At 42.6% G+C, this 18,277-nt stretch overlaps 1 protein-coding gene across 3 annotated transcripts in view; it reads left to right on the forward strand.

Annotated features, from left to right (window-relative positions):
• DOCK10 (dedicator of cytokinesis 10) overlaps positions 1 to 18,277 on the forward strand; it is a 137,690-nt gene that overhangs the window by 68,952 nt on the left and 50,461 nt on the right. For all 3 annotated transcript variants that reach the window (XM_054175530.1, XM_009897584.2, XM_009897586.2), the window contains exons 5-15: positions 3,525 to 3,597; positions 3,948 to 4,082; positions 4,339 to 4,473; positions 5,145 to 5,328; positions 6,851 to 6,936; positions 8,647 to 8,730; positions 9,805 to 9,960; positions 11,069 to 11,290; positions 11,933 to 12,055; positions 12,888 to 12,970; positions 17,921 to 18,043. In XM_054175530.1, coding sequence (XP_054031505.1) covers positions 3,525 to 3,597; positions 3,948 to 4,082; positions 4,339 to 4,473; positions 5,145 to 5,328; positions 6,851 to 6,936; positions 8,647 to 8,730; positions 9,805 to 9,960; positions 11,069 to 11,290; positions 11,933 to 12,055; positions 12,888 to 12,970; positions 17,921 to 18,043 — 1,404 coding nt within the window. The remainder of the gene's footprint in view (positions 1 to 3,524; positions 3,598 to 3,947; positions 4,083 to 4,338; positions 4,474 to 5,144; positions 5,329 to 6,850; positions 6,937 to 8,646; positions 8,731 to 9,804; positions 9,961 to 11,068; positions 11,291 to 11,932; positions 12,056 to 12,887; positions 12,971 to 17,920; positions 18,044 to 18,277) is intronic.

Below are 18,277 nucleotides of genomic sequence, written 5' to 3' on the forward strand. Positions count from 1 at the left end.
ACTCACCTTTAGCTGGGATTAGTTCTACTTTTAGCTACCCTGTGTAACAGCAGAGTAGGATTTCAGCGATGAGCGGTGCCGTGCAGAACTGGGTGCATTGCGCTCAGCTGTGGTGATAAAGGGCCGCGGGAAGGTGCAAGTGTCTGAGCATCCCATCTGTGCTCGGAGGCAGGGTGTCAAAATGAGCATAAAGGTTTTAGGAGGAGAAGGATCAAGTTCCTGCATTTGTGTGGAAAGAAATTAAGAAATTGGTGCCTGTTCATCATGTGTAAGTTTCTACCTGTGCTTCTGTTTCTGACAGGTTTGTATCTAAGAACTGTTTCAGGGAGTAGTTAATGAGTGATAGAATCATTTTGGCTGGGAAAGAAATTTAACATCCCAGAGTCCAATCATTAACTCAGTACTGCCAGGTCACCACTAACATGTCTCTCAGCGCTGCATCTACATGGCTTTTAAATCCCTTCAGACTCCACCACTTCCTGGGCAGCCTGTTCCAGTGCTTGACAACACTCTGGGGGAAGAAATTGTTCCTAATGCCCAAATTAAGCCTCCCCTGGTACAACTTGAGGCTATTTCCTCTTGTCCTATTGCTTATTTCTTGGGAGAAGAAACTGACCTCCCCCTCTCTCCAGCCCCCATTTAGGTAGTTGTAGAGGGTGAAAAGGTCTCCCTTAGCCTCCTTTTCTCCAGGCTGAACAAACCCTGGTTCCCTAAGCTGCTTCCCAGGAGTCTTGGGCTCCAGACCCTCCACAAACTTCATTGCCCTTTTCTGGGTACACTCCAGCACCTCCATGTCCTTGAAATCCCTGAGTGCCTAAACAGGGCTGTGTTACTAACTCCTTTACTGGAATTCATAACATTCAGATCATTGATACTGTATGAAAAACAGTTGTTATGTGCACAGAACACAGGAAGAGGAACTCTAAGCTCGTGTGGGATGGAAACCAGTGCTAACTAAACATACAGATGCAGGAATCAATAAACTGATTTTCCTGGTCCCTTTAGATGCAGTGTCCAAAGCGGTCTGTGCTGCAGCTTGCCCTCAGATCTGTGTTCTCTCTTGTCTGGTGCTGTCTTTACAGACAGTGGCTGTGGTAGTACCACAAGCCATTAAGAGCAGTTTTGCTGAGAGGGGATTATAAGCCTGCCTTTTCTGAAGTACCCAATGTCCTGATTGGTTTAGACCCTTAATGCATTTAGTGCTCAAGAAGGCGGCTTGCATCACAGCGGTTTTCTGTCTAACCTTAAGCATCTTCACTCTTATGAAATATGTATTTGACAGACAGACATTACTCTGCACAAAAGGATGCCTGAGCTGCTATGTGCATACTCTTCTGTGAAGCATATTTTAACATGGTACTTAAAATGAACTGCTTTCCTGAGTTCATGCCCCAGGGATGTTATGATGTCTCACACCTTTTTTTACCCCTTGCACAGAGGATTATAACAAAACAAGAGATACATTTTTATCTTGTATCAGAACACAGTGCTCAAGAATTGTGTAGCTGCAGCTCTGGTTATGTTTCAGAAGGAAAGTTATACCAGGAGTGTCTGTATTTTGTTTTCTCTAAGTTGATGCAGCATAACCTTAAACGGAGTTGGTCTGGAGTCCACCTGGTTTCATATCATATCTGGCCTCTTCGTCATCAAGGGACCATGATTTGCACATACATGTTGCGAAGGTCATGCCCAAAGCTACCTTCAGGTTTCACTAGAAGAAGGACATTGAGGTGGCAGGGTGTGTCCAAAGAAGGGCAGCAAAGCTAGTGAATGGGCTAGAGCACAACTCTTCTGAGGAGCCACTGGGGGAACTGAGGTTGTTCAGCCTGGAGAACAGGAGGCTCAGGGAAAATCTTCTTGCTCTCTGCAACGCACTCTGAAAGGATGGAGGAGCAAAGTGGGGGTTGGTCTCTTCTCCCAATTAACAAGTGATAGGATGAGAGGAAATGGCTTCAGCTGTGCCAAGGGAGGATTAGCCTGGACATTTCTTCACATAGTGGTTAAGCATTTTAACAGGCTGCTCAGGGAAACGGTGGAGTCACCATCCCTGGAGAGATTTAAAAGTATGTAGAGATGGTGCTGAGGGCCATGATACACTGGCATCCTGACAGTGCTCTCTTAACAGTTGGACTTGATGATCTTGGAGGTCTTTTCCAACCTTAATGATTCTATTGTTGTGAAATCTCCTGATTAAAAAGTGATTTGATGGGTTTTTGTAGTGTCAGATCTCACTGCTTATAGCTTTGGATGCCCAGTTTCCACAGTTTGTTGTTTCAGAAATCTGAGCATGTAGTTATATCAACTCCTTCAGAGGAAATCATTGTATCAGGGAAGATTGGATGGGTGTTAGGTGTAGCTTTGTGTCACAAGAAAGGGACATCATTTACAGTACCAGACCTAACTGTAGCTGAAGTACTTCATTCCCTGACTGTGTATGAAACCTTCCCATGGGATTTCCAGTTTGGAAACACACAAATTGCAACAGCCTTCAGCACAGCTGCATAATTTCATATTTCTCTGTGCATGGTGCAGTTCCACCAAAGTAGTGTTATGGCACTGGGGAAGGGCCCAGCAATGTGCACAAAAACATGACCAAAATGTTTAGCAGTTGCTTTAGTTATACTCTGTGTTCCTTTTTTGAGGTTTTTCTCAGGTCTCTCAGCCCCTGAAATTCCTCTCTCTGAGCTCTCACTACCCCATTTTGCATCATTTTTGATGCTTTGTGCTGGTATGTTCATGCTTCTTGAGCAAGGGGAAGGGTAGGGGAAGAGCAGGGCTTGCTTAGTGTGTGCTGTGGTGACCATGTGTCTGGGAACAGAAATGGTCACTAGCAAGGTTTTTGTTGTTGTTTGTAGAAAACTTGGAACATAGAATCATAGATTAGTTTGGGTTGGAAGGGGCGGCTTTGAATTGTGTATTTGCTGTTACTCATGTGCGCAGTCAGATGCTTGGCTTTCTCATATTGAAGATTGGTTTCAAGTCCACAATATGAAGATTTTAAATGGTCCCTCAGCAAAAAGACATCCCTGTATTTTTAGAAAGTGCTTTAAGGCTGAGTTCATCCTGTTGAGTAGGAAAATGTGTCTTCAAATACAGAAGAAATGTGGCAGCTTTAAGCTGAACTGTCTAATGTTCTCGGTTGGAAAAAGCTATTAAAGGGTTCATGCTAATTTTGGGTGACAGCCTTAAAGGGGTTAAGTCTGGAAATGGTTTGGGGTTTGTTGCCTTTTGTGGTGGAAGAGCAGTGAACAGTACAAGTGGTGTTTCATTGTTTGCATAGAACTGTTGCAATTTCATACTATTGGGGGGGAAGAAAGTGTGTGTGTGTATATATATGGCTTAAGAAAAGAAGCAGTGTTTTGAAACTAGAATGCTTTGTAAAGGAGGTAGTGGGACACTGCAATGGAACGTCACTGCAGTAGGTGTGCTGAAGGTGTTGTGGCGGCTCGGGATAGTTCCCTGAAATAAGAGGTGCATAATTATTTCAAACTAATAAATGAAAGCTATTTTTCCTGCATTCCCAGAAATGAATATAGACCAGAGAAACTGCCATCACATTCCTTTGAAATCGACCACGAAGATGTGGATAAGGATGAAGTATGTATTTATTCCGCTTTCTGGTGGGGTATTTTTTCCCCAGGGGAAGAGTGCTTTAATATAAAATGCTTTATAGTGCTTTAATATAAAATAAAGAATGATAATTGAGGCTTGTTATCTCCTATAAAATATTTCATATTTTAAATAACTCTGAAGTCAGGAGAGCAGCTTTGTCTCTTCTGTCATCACATGCACAGCGGGCGTATTAATAACCTCTTATTTACAAAGGAGTGAAAGGATGATTATTTGCTGTCAAGCAGATACTCACACATTAGGGTGGTGGGGGTTTTTTCCCCCTCTTAGAATTCAGAAAGCAAATCCATGCAATATTAATCATGTCTTTCACACAGGATACAACGTCCCACTCATCTTCAAAAGGTGGTGGTGGAGGAGGAGGAGGAGGGTTATCAGCAGGAGTTTACAAGTCTGGCTGGCTTTATAAAGGGAATTTCAACAGCACTGTAAACAATAGCATCACCGTGCGGGTAAGGGACTTTGTTCTTTATTCCACGTGGATTTATATCCCCCCCAGAGGCAAATTTGTTTACCATTGTCATTTAGCTGTTTTAAATGGGTTTAAATGATAGTATTAAGGGAAATGAAAGTGATTTTGCACTTACCTGCAAAATGGCATGACTGAAGTGCAGCTGGGAGTTGCCTGTTGCTTAAGACCCGTGAATAAAGTGTAAACAATCTGCAGCACAACAATTATCAGACTTTTTTTCCCCCCTTTCTCTTCAGTCCTTCAAAAAGCGCTACTTCCAGCTAACCCAGTTGTCAGATAACTCCTATATTATGAATTTTTATAAGGATGAGAAAATATCAAAGGAGCCAAAGGGATGTATTTTCCTGGATTCTTGCACAGGAGTTGTACAGGTAAGTTCCAGTTTATTTCATTGTGTTGTCGGGTGTCAGAGCATTAAAAAGTCAAGCAGAAGAACACATGCACTATGAAATAGTGGTCTCATTAGCAGCTTCATGAAGTGAAAACACCATTAGTTCTGCTCTTTAAATTGGTGCAGGCAGTCAAACTAACAGGTTACAGGAACCCAAGCTGACTTCTCTTACTTGAGATTTTGGATTGGGTGAACTCATTTGCTTTTTCACTGAGCAAGTGTCTATGGCTTAGCACTGCTCAGTACCTTTTAGAGTGTCTGGTGTGCTGCAGGATACTCAGGCTTTGAAGACACACTCTTCAGACCCCTATGACTTGTAGCAATGCTGTTCTTTGCCATCCAAAATCTTTCATTATTCCACTTGTGAGGTGTTTCCTACTGTTTGAAGTGTGATTGTCCATAGTTTCAGATTTCTGTGGCTAAATAGAAGATGTTTGTCCATAGAAGAGTTCAAGATGCACAAACACCCAACAATAAGTTTTTGCTAATATCACATTGCTTGGATTTTCTTCAAAGCCTCTGAATTTTGCTGGAATGCTGTTTTTTAAGCAGTGGTCACATGCAAGTCCATCATACAGGTGCCTTTTTCTGCACCTTCTTCTGGTTCTAGCATTTCTTTATTTAATTTTTTTTCTCCTCTCATCCCAACAGAATAACAGGCTTAGGAAACACGCCTTTGAGTTGAAAATGAATGACCTCACATACTTTGTCCTGGCAGCTGAAAATGAACAGGATATGGATGACTGGATTTCCACTCTCAACAAAATCCTGCAAATAAATCCAGAGGGAACCATTCAGGAGAGGAAAAGCGCAGATCTGACTGATCTGAAACTTGGTAAGAATGAGCAGTCTCTTGCATTGGAATTTATTTTTAAACAAATGCAAAAAAATTGAACTTTCAGATCTCACTATTGAATCATTTTAACCGCCTCAGTCTCTGATGAATTCTGTGCCAATCGATTCCTGTCGAAGCAGCATCTGTCTTTTGGCAGTCCCTGGAGGACGTCAGATGATTCCTCACAGATCATTTTCAAAAGACTGTGGGGGAGTTAAAGCTGCTCCCCACAAAGTCAGATGGAGCAACACAGCTTGGCTTTGCTTACACAGCTCTTTGTCAAATACAGTCCTCTCTGTCAATGATATTGTAGTACTTTGTATTTCAGTGCCTGGGGAGTCTGAAGGTTTTAAAGCATTTTGTGCTGCAGAGAGGGTAGATCAGTTCTTTTTCCAAGGTTTTGTTTTCTTTAAAAATCTTTTCCTTGGAAGCTTTACTGGCTTTTGGTTTCTTGCTTTTGTGAGTTTGTGTATTAATATGCTTTCTCCGTGGAAGAAAGTCTTGGATGCTCTGTTGTACTGTGCTCTTTCCACGGCAGTAACTCATTCCTCCACATCATAAATCCCCGTTTGGTTTGGATGAACCCCAGCTGAAGTTCTGAGGCTGAAAACACTTGAAACCTTAATACAGATCTGCACTGCTTGTGCTCTCAGCTAAATCAAAGTGTTGAGTCCACATGGGTCTGAATCCTGGGGAAGTTCAGACCTGTTTGAAGGCCTGATGTTGATAGTATAGTCTGGTTTTGGAGGGATGACATACTCATTATACAACTAAAGATGTTTTTATAATCTGGAAATAGAAAAGAATTGCACTTCAGAATCAGAGAAGTGCTTTTGAAAATCCCACCCATGGGGGAAATCAATGAAACAGGGAGAAATATGTGCATAAAAGGTCAAAGACATAAGGGGAACAGAAAGCAGACGACTTTGCTGGTAAAAACCCTAATAACAAGCAGCAGGAATGTGCTACAGAGTTGACTTGTCAAAAGGCGTGATGCTTTCTTGGCAGAAGAGCCCTGAGTGCCTGTAATGGGCTGAGGGTCCAAATGAAAGCAGAATGGACCGTAGTGAACTCACAAAGCAAAGAATAGGCTGTGCTCTGAAGATCTCGTGGAGTGCAGGCTGCATCCCGCCCCTTCCCAAAAGGCAAGGTCCTGCCTGCCTCCCTGAAGACTTCCTTTACTGGGAGTCCTGAATCTTCTAGACATAAACCCTTGGTGCTGTCTTGGAAGGGATGGAAAGAGCAAGGGAAGGTGTCTCTGTTGTAGGTATGATGTCTGTGTCAGACCCCTCCCTGAGAAGACACAGGCCTCTTGTTTGAAAGCTTAAATAAGGACCAGTGAGCACCAATGGGAGATGAGGTGGAGGAGGACAGAGGCTTTCATTAATATCTCTTCCACTTGTTACCGTGATGATACCAAAGGGAGTAAAAAGAAGTATCATGGGGAAAGATTTCCTTAAACCCAGTGGTGATTGTGAGTATAATATGAAACATCTGTTTGTTTTTGGTTTGTTTTTTCCAGACCCTGCAGAGGTTCCAGTGAATTGTGACTGCTCTCAAGAAGAGACTGATTCTTCAGAGAACACCTTGCACCCAGACTTTGCAAAAGTAATGGGTGTTATATTTGTCTTTACAGGCTCAGCAGGAAGTCTGCTGCTAGGTGAAAAGTGTCTGCTTGTAGGTGACCATTAGTGCTGGGAAAGGTTTGAAAATACACAGCCCCTTGTGATTGTTAGAGTCGTGACAGGGATGATGAGCAGTTTTGTTTGAAAGAGGAAAACCCAGCTGAATAGAAAGAAAGGATGTGCTGCCTAGAGTGGTTTTATTTAGCCCTATGAAGTCTGTAAAGGTCTGGTTGCTGCAGCTGTCTGTGAAATCTTTCCTCTCTTAAACTGCATTTCAGAAGAGCTTGGCCCTTGGAGAGCCAAGATTTCCTGTGTGAATTGGAGGGAAATGAGCAGTGAACTGCTCATCACCTCCTGTAATTTCATTGAAAATACATGTGGTGTCAGGGGAGGCCTTTTGTCCTCTGGATCTCATCAGCTGCTGCATGTGGATGAAAGAATTGTAGACTGTGCTGAGAATCTTTTAGGTGAAAAGCTGGATTGGAAACACTTCACTGCTTTTTTTCCCGAATGAATGTATGATCTGTTTGTGATCTTCTGTCAGTGACCTGGTGTAGATACTATCTGCCTACACAGCAGAATGCTGTTTGAGGACAGTGTTCAAATGGTCTTTGAGGATGATCTTCTTTCACAGATTTGCACTGAAAGCTGCAGATGCAAGTGGGGACAGAATTTGGTCCATGTTTTCCTGCAGGTTGTGTCCATAGATCTGAAGCAGTCGCCTGGAATTAAATACAAACAAACAAACCTTTCAAACCCAAAATGAAAACAAAGCAACCAACTAGATAAAATGTAACTGAGTTTGTTTTAAGGACAGCAGCAGCATCTGGACATCTCCTCTGTTTCTGTTGGTTTAATTAATGGAGACGTTTCACAGACCTCTGATGGCCTGCAAGGCTAAAATAGGTGGTCTGCATGTTGTGCAATGCTTATATTGCTCTTTAGGTGGTTAATTTCTGTTCCCTCACCTTGCTCTTCAGCCCTGGCTGCAGCAAGGATCTGTGGCCTGTCCCTAGTCCAGAGCAGCTATATTTCCTCATCCCATCTCTACCTAAACTAGTAGATCAGGGGCACAGTGGAACTTGCTTCTGTGAGCCAACTTGTAGGAGGGACATGTTGGAAAGCGAACACAGGGCTCTTCATCTTGCTGTGTTTCTTCAGCTTGTTACCTAATGTGTGTTGACAGTGTCATGGTATTATGAAAAACATGAAATATTGGATGGGATGTGACCAGGAGTATATCCTGTACCATGCCACCTATGGTTGCTGGTTGGGCAACCAGGAAGGTTGTGTGTGTGCCTACCTGTAAGGCTGATGTGCACTTCCCTCTTTCTTCTGATACAAGGGGTTTCTGTAGGACTGAGATTTTTTTTTTCCCTTGGCTCAGGAATCCCTAAAAGGATGTTACTGCAGTGATCCAGCACTGATCTCTTCCATAATAGATTCTTTAGTGGATGGATTCTTAATTCCATCCATTTTGGTGTTCCTTAGAAGTATATCAGAGCCTGAAAATCCCTGCCTGACAGTCTTATAACCTTCAAAGGGAGTTAACTGTTGCAGAAAGGAGAAGTGTTGTTACGAGGCAAACACTGATCATTCCTGTGGAAGTCTAACAGCTCTGTGGATTTCTGTTTGGTTTTGTGTTGTCTTTTGGTTTGGGGGTTTTTTCCTAATTTATTATCTGTCTCCACAGTACATCACAGAAACAGAGGAAACAGTGAAAGCCTCTCGCAACACAGAGCGACTAAATCTTTTCTCCTTGGATCCTGATATAGCAGTAAGGGAATTTATTTATTTGTTTAATTTCCCCTCAGGTTCATAGCAGTTTTAAAACACAGATGGTCTGAGCTAACTGGGTTAGCTAAGGCACCAAAGTGGTCTGGAGTCCAGCAAGCAACTAGGTACACCTGAGATGTTGGCTCTGAAGGGTGAGGGGAGCTGTCTCAAGTCCACAGAGATTTCTGTTGAGATTCTATCCATATTTGATCACAGCAAGGTTGAAGGTGGAAGTGACTGTGGAAGTCATCTGGTCTAGCTAAGCTTGGAGTTGTTAAAGCAAACAGAAAATATTACAGGAGCAGAACTTTCTCTTGTACTGGGAATATCACAAGATCAGTGTTTTCTTGTTTTTTAATTGCACTGAATCTGACTGCAAAACCAAGAATGGATATAAAAAGAAGTAGGAAGGTACAAAAAGCTGTGATGTGGAAAAAAATTGCAGCTGGAAATGTAGGGAATGCAGCTTTTTATCTTAAACTTGCTTCTAATTTAGTGTCAGAGTTCATGATTCAAAGACCATTTTTTGTTGCACTGGATGTACATTTGACAGTGATTTAACTGGAAACTATTTCAGTTGAGAAGAAGGCTTAAGCAGAATCAGGATCAGTATAGTCAAACTTCAACTTGTCAATCAACTGTAGTGCCATTATTAAAAGTACTAAGCTAACTGAAATAGAGGTGGGGAATGTAAGAAAGGAGAAAAGAAGGCAAAGTCTGAAATCTAATCCTAGAAGTGGTGTTACAGTCTGAAAATGTAAGGTTGTTTAATCTATATGAGGGCATTTAAAGCTACAGTTTCAGGAGCAGTAAGTAAACAAGGAACAAACAAATCTCTTCTAAAACTATAACAAACCTAACTTGGATCCATAATTATGCCTCTGACACTGCATATGTCCTCAGGCAATTGGTTTTGCTTCCTGATCTACGAATCCAGGCTACAATGATGTGCAGACACCAGTGAGCTTTTGAGGGCTTCAAGGGCTCCCGTGATAGTCAAGCCCTTTAACAAATGTAGTTAGTTTTGGAATGCCATGCTGTTCTCATGTGGAACTAATTGTCCAACTTATTTCAGTCATTGAATCCTCAGAAGAAGGAGTTTCCAGGGACAAACTTGGCGATCAAGCCATTTGAAGAAAAGCCTGCAAAGAGGATCCTGATAACTTGCAAATCCCTTACTTTGAATCTCCAGGCCTGTGTGACTGAAAATGAAAATGATCCCACAACTAATGTAAGCTGTGCTTATTTCCCTGCCATTTTTCCTTTTTTTCCTCTCTTTCTCTTCTTTCTCATTTCTTTGACCCCTCTCTCCTTCCCTCCTTTATTTCTTTTCCTTTTTCCTCTGGCTATTCCTTTTTCCTCTTTTCCTCTTTTCTCTGTGCACTTGTTACTTGGCCCCACTCTTTGGATTGAGTAATGAAACTTCTGAGTAATAGAAAGCTAGAAGCTGATGTAAATTGAAGACCTTTAGCTGCAATTCAGTGATGATTTAAAAATCTTGCAATCCTTGATTCTTAACAATTCCTATAGGAAGAACAAGTTCAAACTGCCAAGGCCTATGTAAGGAGACAACAAATACCAGTTGCTAGCGAGCTGTTGTTTTGTTGTTCAGAGAGAGAGAAACCAGGAATGAAGCAGATTAAATTACAGAAGATAAAGCAAAATAGAAAGGACTGGATGCTTCATTTAGTGGAAAAAACCCAGCACAAAACAAGACAAACCAGAAAATTTTGCTTATTCTTAGTTTAAGAGGAACAAGCAGAGAGAAGCAAGCTGTAGCTTTTAGTTAGTTCTCCTCACAAACAGGAAAGTTTTGCAAACTGTGGCAACTCAACTCTCATACATTACATATGAGACATTGATTTCTTTTATGGTGTTTTTTTCCTTCTGAAGATGACCTCTACATTGAGTGCACATTCAGCATGATGTAATCAATATGTTTTGCAGCTTTTTTTGGCAGGGTGGAATAACTGTTTAAATGAATTCATGATAGCTGTACCAAGGGCATGCAGTAATTCACTGTGTCTGAGTCTGAAAATGCAAGAGTCAGAAAAAGCACAGACTATTGTACCTGCTATGCATTGCCCTTTGTCTCCCAAGTCTTTAAGATTCTGATTTCTGCACAACTCAAAGGTGTTGCTTTGAGACTGATTTATTTCAGCAGAACTGTGGAGGCTCTTTGGAGGTTACTTACAGTCATAGGACTTAATTTCTATTCTATATCATATTTGTTTGCTTGCCTTTTGTCTTTTTCCTTGCTGCAGGAAGCTATTAATGGATTGGATTTTACCCCCTTACTCTCAGTTACCACCATATTGTGTTTCTGGTGTTTTCTTCAGGTAGAGCCTTTCTTTGTGAGCGTGGCTCTGTATGATGTCAGGGATGGCAGGAAGATCTCTGCTGATTTCCATGTGGATTTGAACCACACCCTCGTTAGACAAATGCTTTCAGGTCCTTCTTCATCATTAGAAAATGGCACTGTTGAAAATACAGACTCAAATGAAACGGAAGAACCACAGGTCAAGGGGTTCCCAGAGGAATGGCTGAAATACCCAAAACAGGTATTCCACATGTGGCTTGTACTCATTTTTATCTGTGCTACCAGTGGCTCTTGGGTTCAAGAACACTTTTTTTTTTGTGTAGCAGTGGTACTTGTCTCCAGATGCTTGATTTTTGAGCTCCCTGTACAGGCCTTCACACCATTTACAATCAAAACCTAGAAAAAAGTTAATGTGTGCTATTTAGAGAAACTGGCCATGTGTGCTGTGTTCTTTGGTTCATTTGCTGACATCTCCCAAGCCAGCCAAACAAAACCGTACTGTAAAGCAACTCCCAGATCCCGTGTTAATCACAGGCTACTTTCACAATCTTGCTGCTGCTGGAAACCTTACCCTCAAATCCCTTACCCTTTTCCTCTCCTGATCATTCCCCCAAGGTATGACTGATCTAGGCCATCATTTATGTGCTGTCCAAGAAGAACAGTTGGGTTAGGTGATGCTGATGTGCTTCTTGACCTGAGTCAGCCTGTTTGCAAGGTGCTGAGTGTGCACAAGCTCACTTCAGCCCTAGCAATGAGAGATAATAATCCTTGATAATTCTGTCTGGACTTGGTTTGTGACTGTTTCCATCAGCAGAGAGCATTGGGAGGATTTCATCGCTCCAGTGTCACAAGGCACTTTTTAACTACTCTCTTTTCTCCACAGGCTCTTTTCTCCATAAGTAATCCCCATTCTGAGATCGTGTTGGTGGCAAAAATAGAAAAGGTGCTTACAGGAAACATTGCCAGTAGTGCTGAGCCCTACATTAAGAATCCTGATTCTTTTAAGGTAATGTAACAAGAACCTCAGTTTCTTTGTTGTCAGCTTCAGCCTGTTGGAAGCCAGAGACATTACAAGCTGTGCTCGCAAACCTCACCACCCTATAGCTGCTGAGCACAAGCAGCTCACTGCAGGCACAGCTGAAGAAAGCAGATGTCCAAGCTCCAGTGGCTGAAGCATTATTTTGTCTGCAGCATGTGAATCCATTTGTGGTGCATCCCTGTGCTAGCTATGTCTTAGCAGAGTGAAATTCCCTTTCAGCCATCTTTTAACAATTTTGAGTTGCTGCACTTCATATATGAGCCAAGTTGGGCTAGGCAGCTCTTTCTCTTTGAGAGCAGGCAGTTGGGTTTGTCACAGTAAAGCACAATAACTGTAACTAACACAGTTCTGCCTGAAAGGGGTAGTGAAAGAATTTCAGCAGCATCATATTCAGTGGTTCCCAGTGACAGGACAAAGGGTAACAGACAAAAAACATAACCCAGGAAGTTCCATCTGAATATGAGGAAAAAATTGTTTCCTGTGAGGGTGCTGAAGCATTGCCCCAAGCTGCACAGAGAGGTTGTGAAGTATCCTTCTTTGGAGAGATTCTGAACCTGCCTGGGCATTGTGATCCTGGGCAGTCTGCGGGGGGTTTGCCCTGCTGTGGCAAGGGGGTTGGACTGGATGATTTCCAGAGGTCCTTTCCAACCCTCTACTGTACTGGGATTCTGGAATTCATCTGTAATATCTCTTCTGTCTACTCAGACACAATAGCAGCAGGGGAGTATTTGAATGTGATCTGTGCTGTGTTTTGGGTATTATGATGATGCTGATTAAATAATTCCTATTTTCTTTTCAGTGTGCACAGAAAGTGCTAAAATCCAACAAGCAGTTCTGCAGCAAGCTGGGGAAATACCGAATGCCATTTGCTTGGTCAGTGAGGTATGTATTAATTCTTTATATCATTTTATAAGCATCTTACAGGTTATTCTGCCCTGGGAATTGTCTTCTTTTGTTCTTTTTTTCTGCCTGAAGCTTTCTGCATGGTTTGGGACCTCAGAATAGCTCACAGCTTTATTATATCATTGTCCTATTTTTCACACAACCGAATGTTGGTGACTTTCTCACTTAATGTTACTGTGATGGAATCTGTTCTGCTGGTCTGTCATGAAGTTGCCAGGGAGTAGCAAAGGTGGCTGATAGAATGTCAGTTTATCATGAGCTCCAACATTGATTTGGTGCTAAAAAAATTACTAAAGGGACTTCAAAGTCACAGTTCTCACAAGAATTTCCTACAAAGATAATTACAGTCTGAAAGAGATCTAAAACATAGGAGTGCAAGTTTGAAGCTCTGTTCTTGTGATGGTGCCTGCCAAGTTTTAGGAATAATCTAATCAGGGACTTGGAGGTGATGGTGCCCCTAAAACAGTGCCTTGGGGTGATGTTGAAGGATTATGCTTGCATTGTCAGTGGTTAGTAGGTGACCAGGAGCTGTTATTTCCTCATTGGGCAGGTCAGTTGGGTTTTAGTATGAGTCAGTAATGGATTTTTGTTATTACTTTCCTCCTGCATAACATCTTGCTGGTCACATCCTCAATATTGAGACACATCTGTGCCTCTTGATCTCCTACCACATTAACTCACAAAGCCAGATACAGCTTTCTTCTTTTTGTTCTCCCTTCAAGTTCCTGTGTGTAATTCCTTTCTCTGCTCTCTTTTGTATTCTACTTTGCAGTCTTCTGCAATTACACAGACTCACAGATTGGGTTGGATTGGAAGGGACCTTAAAGGTCATCTAGTCCAACCCCCCTGCAGTGAGCAGGGACGTCTTGAACCCAGTCAGGTTGATCAGAGCCTGGTTCAACCTGCCCTGGGATGTTTCCAGAGAATGGGGGCATCTACTACCTATCAGGGCAACCTGGGACACCACGGGGTTGATTGCTGAATGAAAGCATTCATTCCTCTCTATGGCTTCTGTTCTGACCTTGGAGATCAGCCTGAAGATGCAGGGAAGAAGGCGGAGCGAGTGCAAGGTGAAAAAGTCACATTGTGGCTTTGCCCATGACCATGAGGGATGACTGTGTGCGTCTGATGTAGACATACAGAGCTGCAGAATTACAGTTTCCCTCACCAAGAATAGGTAAAAGCTTGTGATTTTAGAGTATGGTGCTTAGGTGGCACAGAAGAAAACACAGAGTGATGTACAGCTCTTTGCAGAGTTCATTTATTTTTCATTGCTGTGGATTTCTGTCGATATCCAGTAGGAACAGGAGAAGTATGTGCATGTTTAAGAGAAAAGCAGGTAATGTGTTCTGCTCTGTCATTGCCAGCTCTGGGATACTCATTAATATTTACTGCTGTTGGATAGCCAAAGGAGCATTCATCAAAATCCTATTGATGGGTGTCTCGTGGGCTGACAGAGCTACTTTCAAGTGTGCAATGGACTGTACGATGGCAAGAGGCTGGGGCTTGGCGTCAGGCTGACTTGAGGCTTTTTATTAACTCTGTCCTGACTACATGTGGTGTAGCCTGCAAACCTATCACTGCTGTAGCGATCTTCAGGTGGCATGATCTATTTTAACCAGTTCAGAGTCTTGCTAGTGGCTCAGACACGTGAACAGAGTGTAGGCATTCTTTTGCACCTCAAATACTCTTTTAAGTTGCAGTCTACTAACTACAGGAAGGACATTGAGATGCTGGAGTGGGTCCAGACATGAGCAACAAAGCTGGTGAAGGAACTAGAGCCCAAGTCTTCTGAGGAGAGGCTGAATGATGGTGTGAGATAACATGTTTTAAAAACCATTGACCAACTGCACCAAGTGTGTGAGCATGTTGGTATCAGTGACATTGCACAAGGAATTTATTTAGTTCTTTGGGTCAAATTCTGCACTCATTTACATCTCTTTAGGTATTAACATTACTGAGGACTCTCTCTGGTAAAACCAAAGTACAATTTGGCTCTTTAAAATCTATTTCTGTTTCCACAGCTTGAAAATAGAAGTTTCCACAGGAGACTATCACACTACAGGGGGAAAAAAATGGTTTGGCTCTGAGCAGAGCAAAACTCTGGGTTTGGAAATGTGGTTTCCAGTCATTTCATTCTGGCATTAACCATACTCCTGGGTTTGTGTGGAAATTTTCCCTCCTTAAAGCAGTTACAGATGCGATTTTTACGTACGCATTCAGCAAGCCAAAATCTTGACAGTTGAGTATTGTGCATGTGACTGAAACTCTTAGTGAGCTTATGTGACATCCAGTTTGCTAGCATCCTTCAAAAGCATGACTCAGGGTTCCTCCCTGGTTTCTTGCTGGCGCTGATGGGATCTGGTGTCTTGTCTGCTCTCGCAGGTATAATTACGGGATGTGTTAGAATTACAGCGTATCAGATACCTCCCCCGTTCTCATCTTCCTGCCAAAGCTTGCAAATATGTGCCTGAGCTACATACTGTAGATGAGGGGAAATGTCACTCACAGAGATCTGTTTTTACACTCCTTCAAACCTTCTCCATTCTCATAAAGTTCTTGTTCTAGAGCCTAATAGTTGAATCTTTCAGCAGCTCATGCAGCTGCTGGTCTGACTCTCAGCTGCTGTAGGTTGCTGTGGCTGCTAGTAGTGAAGCTGTGCTGATTTACAGTAGCTGCAGGTCTCATGCTCAATCTAACACTGGAGGTGAGCAGTTTTTCCACATCCAGTCCACCCCCAGAGCAGGTTGCCAGGATCACAATGTCCAGGCAGGTTTGGAATCTCTCTAGAGAAGCAGACTTCACAACCTCTCTGGGCAGCTTGGTCCAGTGTGCAGCACCCTCCATTCAAATGGAGCTTCCTGGGTTCCAGTTTGTGTCCATTGCCCCTTGTCCTATCACTGGGCGCCATTGAAAAGAGTCTGGTTCCATCTTTTAGGCTCCCACCCTTGATGAGCATTGATGACATCCCCTCTCAGTCTGCTCTTCTTCAGGCTGAACAGCCCCAGATCTATCAGCCATTCTTTGTTAGAGAGATGCTGCAGTTCCCTCATCATTGTAGCCACTGCTGGACTCTCTCCAGTAGTTTCCTGTTTCTCTTGAAATGGCAAGCCCAGAACTGGACACAATACTCCAGATGTGGCCTCACTAGGGTAGTTGGGGAGGACAAACTCCCTCATTGTGCTTATCACACTCTTCTTGAGAAGAAGAGTGCACCCCAGGAGATCATTTGCCTTCTTGCCCACAGAGCATATTGCAGATACTCTGGGCCTCCTAGGAAGCTTAGTACCACTGACTTGGGGTGAGATTCCAGCACAGACCTGTTTCCTTTTCCACTTGACCCACATCCATGCCTTGGGAAGTGCCCCTGCATCCTGCCGTGCTGAGCGGCAATTTACTTGGTGTCAGAGCCTGCTCTGGAATTAGCTAATAGGCTCCAACAGAGCCTGAGTTTGCTCAACATCACCTGGCAGAGGTGCAAATCACTCACTGAGTGTTTTAGCCTAATAACTGAAGATATTTGATGTGGTGTGTTGGTGTGGACCTTATTCTCTCTAACTGCTGGAGGCAAACCCCCAATAGAAGAGAACTGATTATTCTCACAGTTACAAAGAAACCAAGTAGTGTGCTTCTCCATGTTAATTAACTTAAGACACAGTGCATTTATACTTCTCCTTGGGATCCTCTTCCAAAGGTTTACTCGATTATTTTGCATCTGGCAACAATTTGTGCCGGTATCAATTCTTCTTCTCACTGGCAGTGGAACAGAGGAGTAAATTAAGGAAGGAAGACTGGCCAAATGATTCACAGAACAGCACTTAGTGTCAGGAACATTTTACTTTTGTTAAGCAATGTTTTTCATACTGCAGTTGAGTCCAAGGTTTGTTAATTTGGATGGCAGTTACATTATCCAGCCCAGCCTGCGTGTGTGACCCATGGGGATACACAGGGGCACTGGAATGTTTTAATTCAATCTTACAAGTGTCAATGAGCAGGAATGTAAATTTCAGGGAATGTTTTCCTGTGTTCACAACAGCTGATACTCACTGTTCCCAGTTATAAGCAGATACCCTTTTTTTTTCCCCATTTCATTTGTAGCTGTTTCACTAAAAACTGAGTCAGTGCTCCACAAACTTGTTTAGTGAAGAACAGCTAAGCCCCAGTGAGCTGCCGTCATTCTGCTGGAGCACAGAGAGCAGATTCAGTGCATAGGAAGAGTCTGTAGAAGTCTCTGAGCTGGTTCTGCAAAAGGATATGTTTCTTTCTATGGTGAGACATAGTGGTTGGGATTTAGCATCTCAACATGATTGCATTTAATTAAAATAATCCTGATTTTCACTGGATAGTAACTTCGTGGGTAAAGCTACCTGTTGATGTGATGAAGTCTTCAAAACGTTTCCTTGAAGTAAGGAGTCAGTCTCTTTGTTGACATGAGGGCCTATGTCCTTGATGTGTGGTAAAGCCACATCAGGCTCAGGGGTAGTGACTGTCAGACAGGAATGACCTCTCTGGGGCTGCCCCAGGAGCTGACCAAGAGGCTGGAGAAGATGGCTGTGCAGCCAGGTGATGTAGGGGCGGGTGGAAGTGTAGAGTTGACTCAGTGAGGTGCCCTACAATTCCAGCTTCCTCAAGTGCGACTTAGCTACAGGTGAGGGGCGAAATGATGGATGCTGAATGAGATGGGGATCTGTTCTAGCATTAAACCCCAGCAAAGAAGTATTTGCAGGACTAAGACTGCAGATGCAAGTAAACTGATTTTGCCTGTGGTCCTACAGATGTGTGAGGCTCTGCAGGGAGCACTGGAACCTGTGTTACAATTCCTATCACAGCCTTATTAAAGATTACACTACAATTTCAAATGTACAAGGGGGTATATACATACCTGTCTGGTTGAGTGTTTGTAAACATGTCATTCTTGTTTCTTTACAGACCAGTGTTTAAAGATAATCAAGGAAATGTCGACAGAGACTCCCGATTCTCACCTTTATTCAGGCAAGAAAGTAACAAAATTTCCATGGAAGACTTAATTAAACTAATAGCAGAATACAGAAGGTAAGGAACAGATTTTAATTTGCTTTGCCAATGAACAAAGGCTTTATTATGCTGTACAGAATAATATTCACAGCTTTTTTTTTTCCACTTCATTTAACACACTGCTGAAGCAGCAATGCTAAATTAGTGTTTCTCACATTAGCTTTAGGTTGGACTTTGCAGGAAAACTGAAACATTATTTGGCACGTTAATAAATGTTATAACTTATAGATAGTGAGTCCTTAAATTAGCTTG

The sequence above is a fragment of the Dryobates pubescens genome, chromosome 32, assembly GCF_014839835.1.
Source record: "Dryobates pubescens isolate bDryPub1 chromosome 32, bDryPub1.pri, whole genome shotgun sequence".
NCBI lineage: Eukaryota > Metazoa > Chordata > Aves > Piciformes > Picidae > Dryobates > Dryobates pubescens.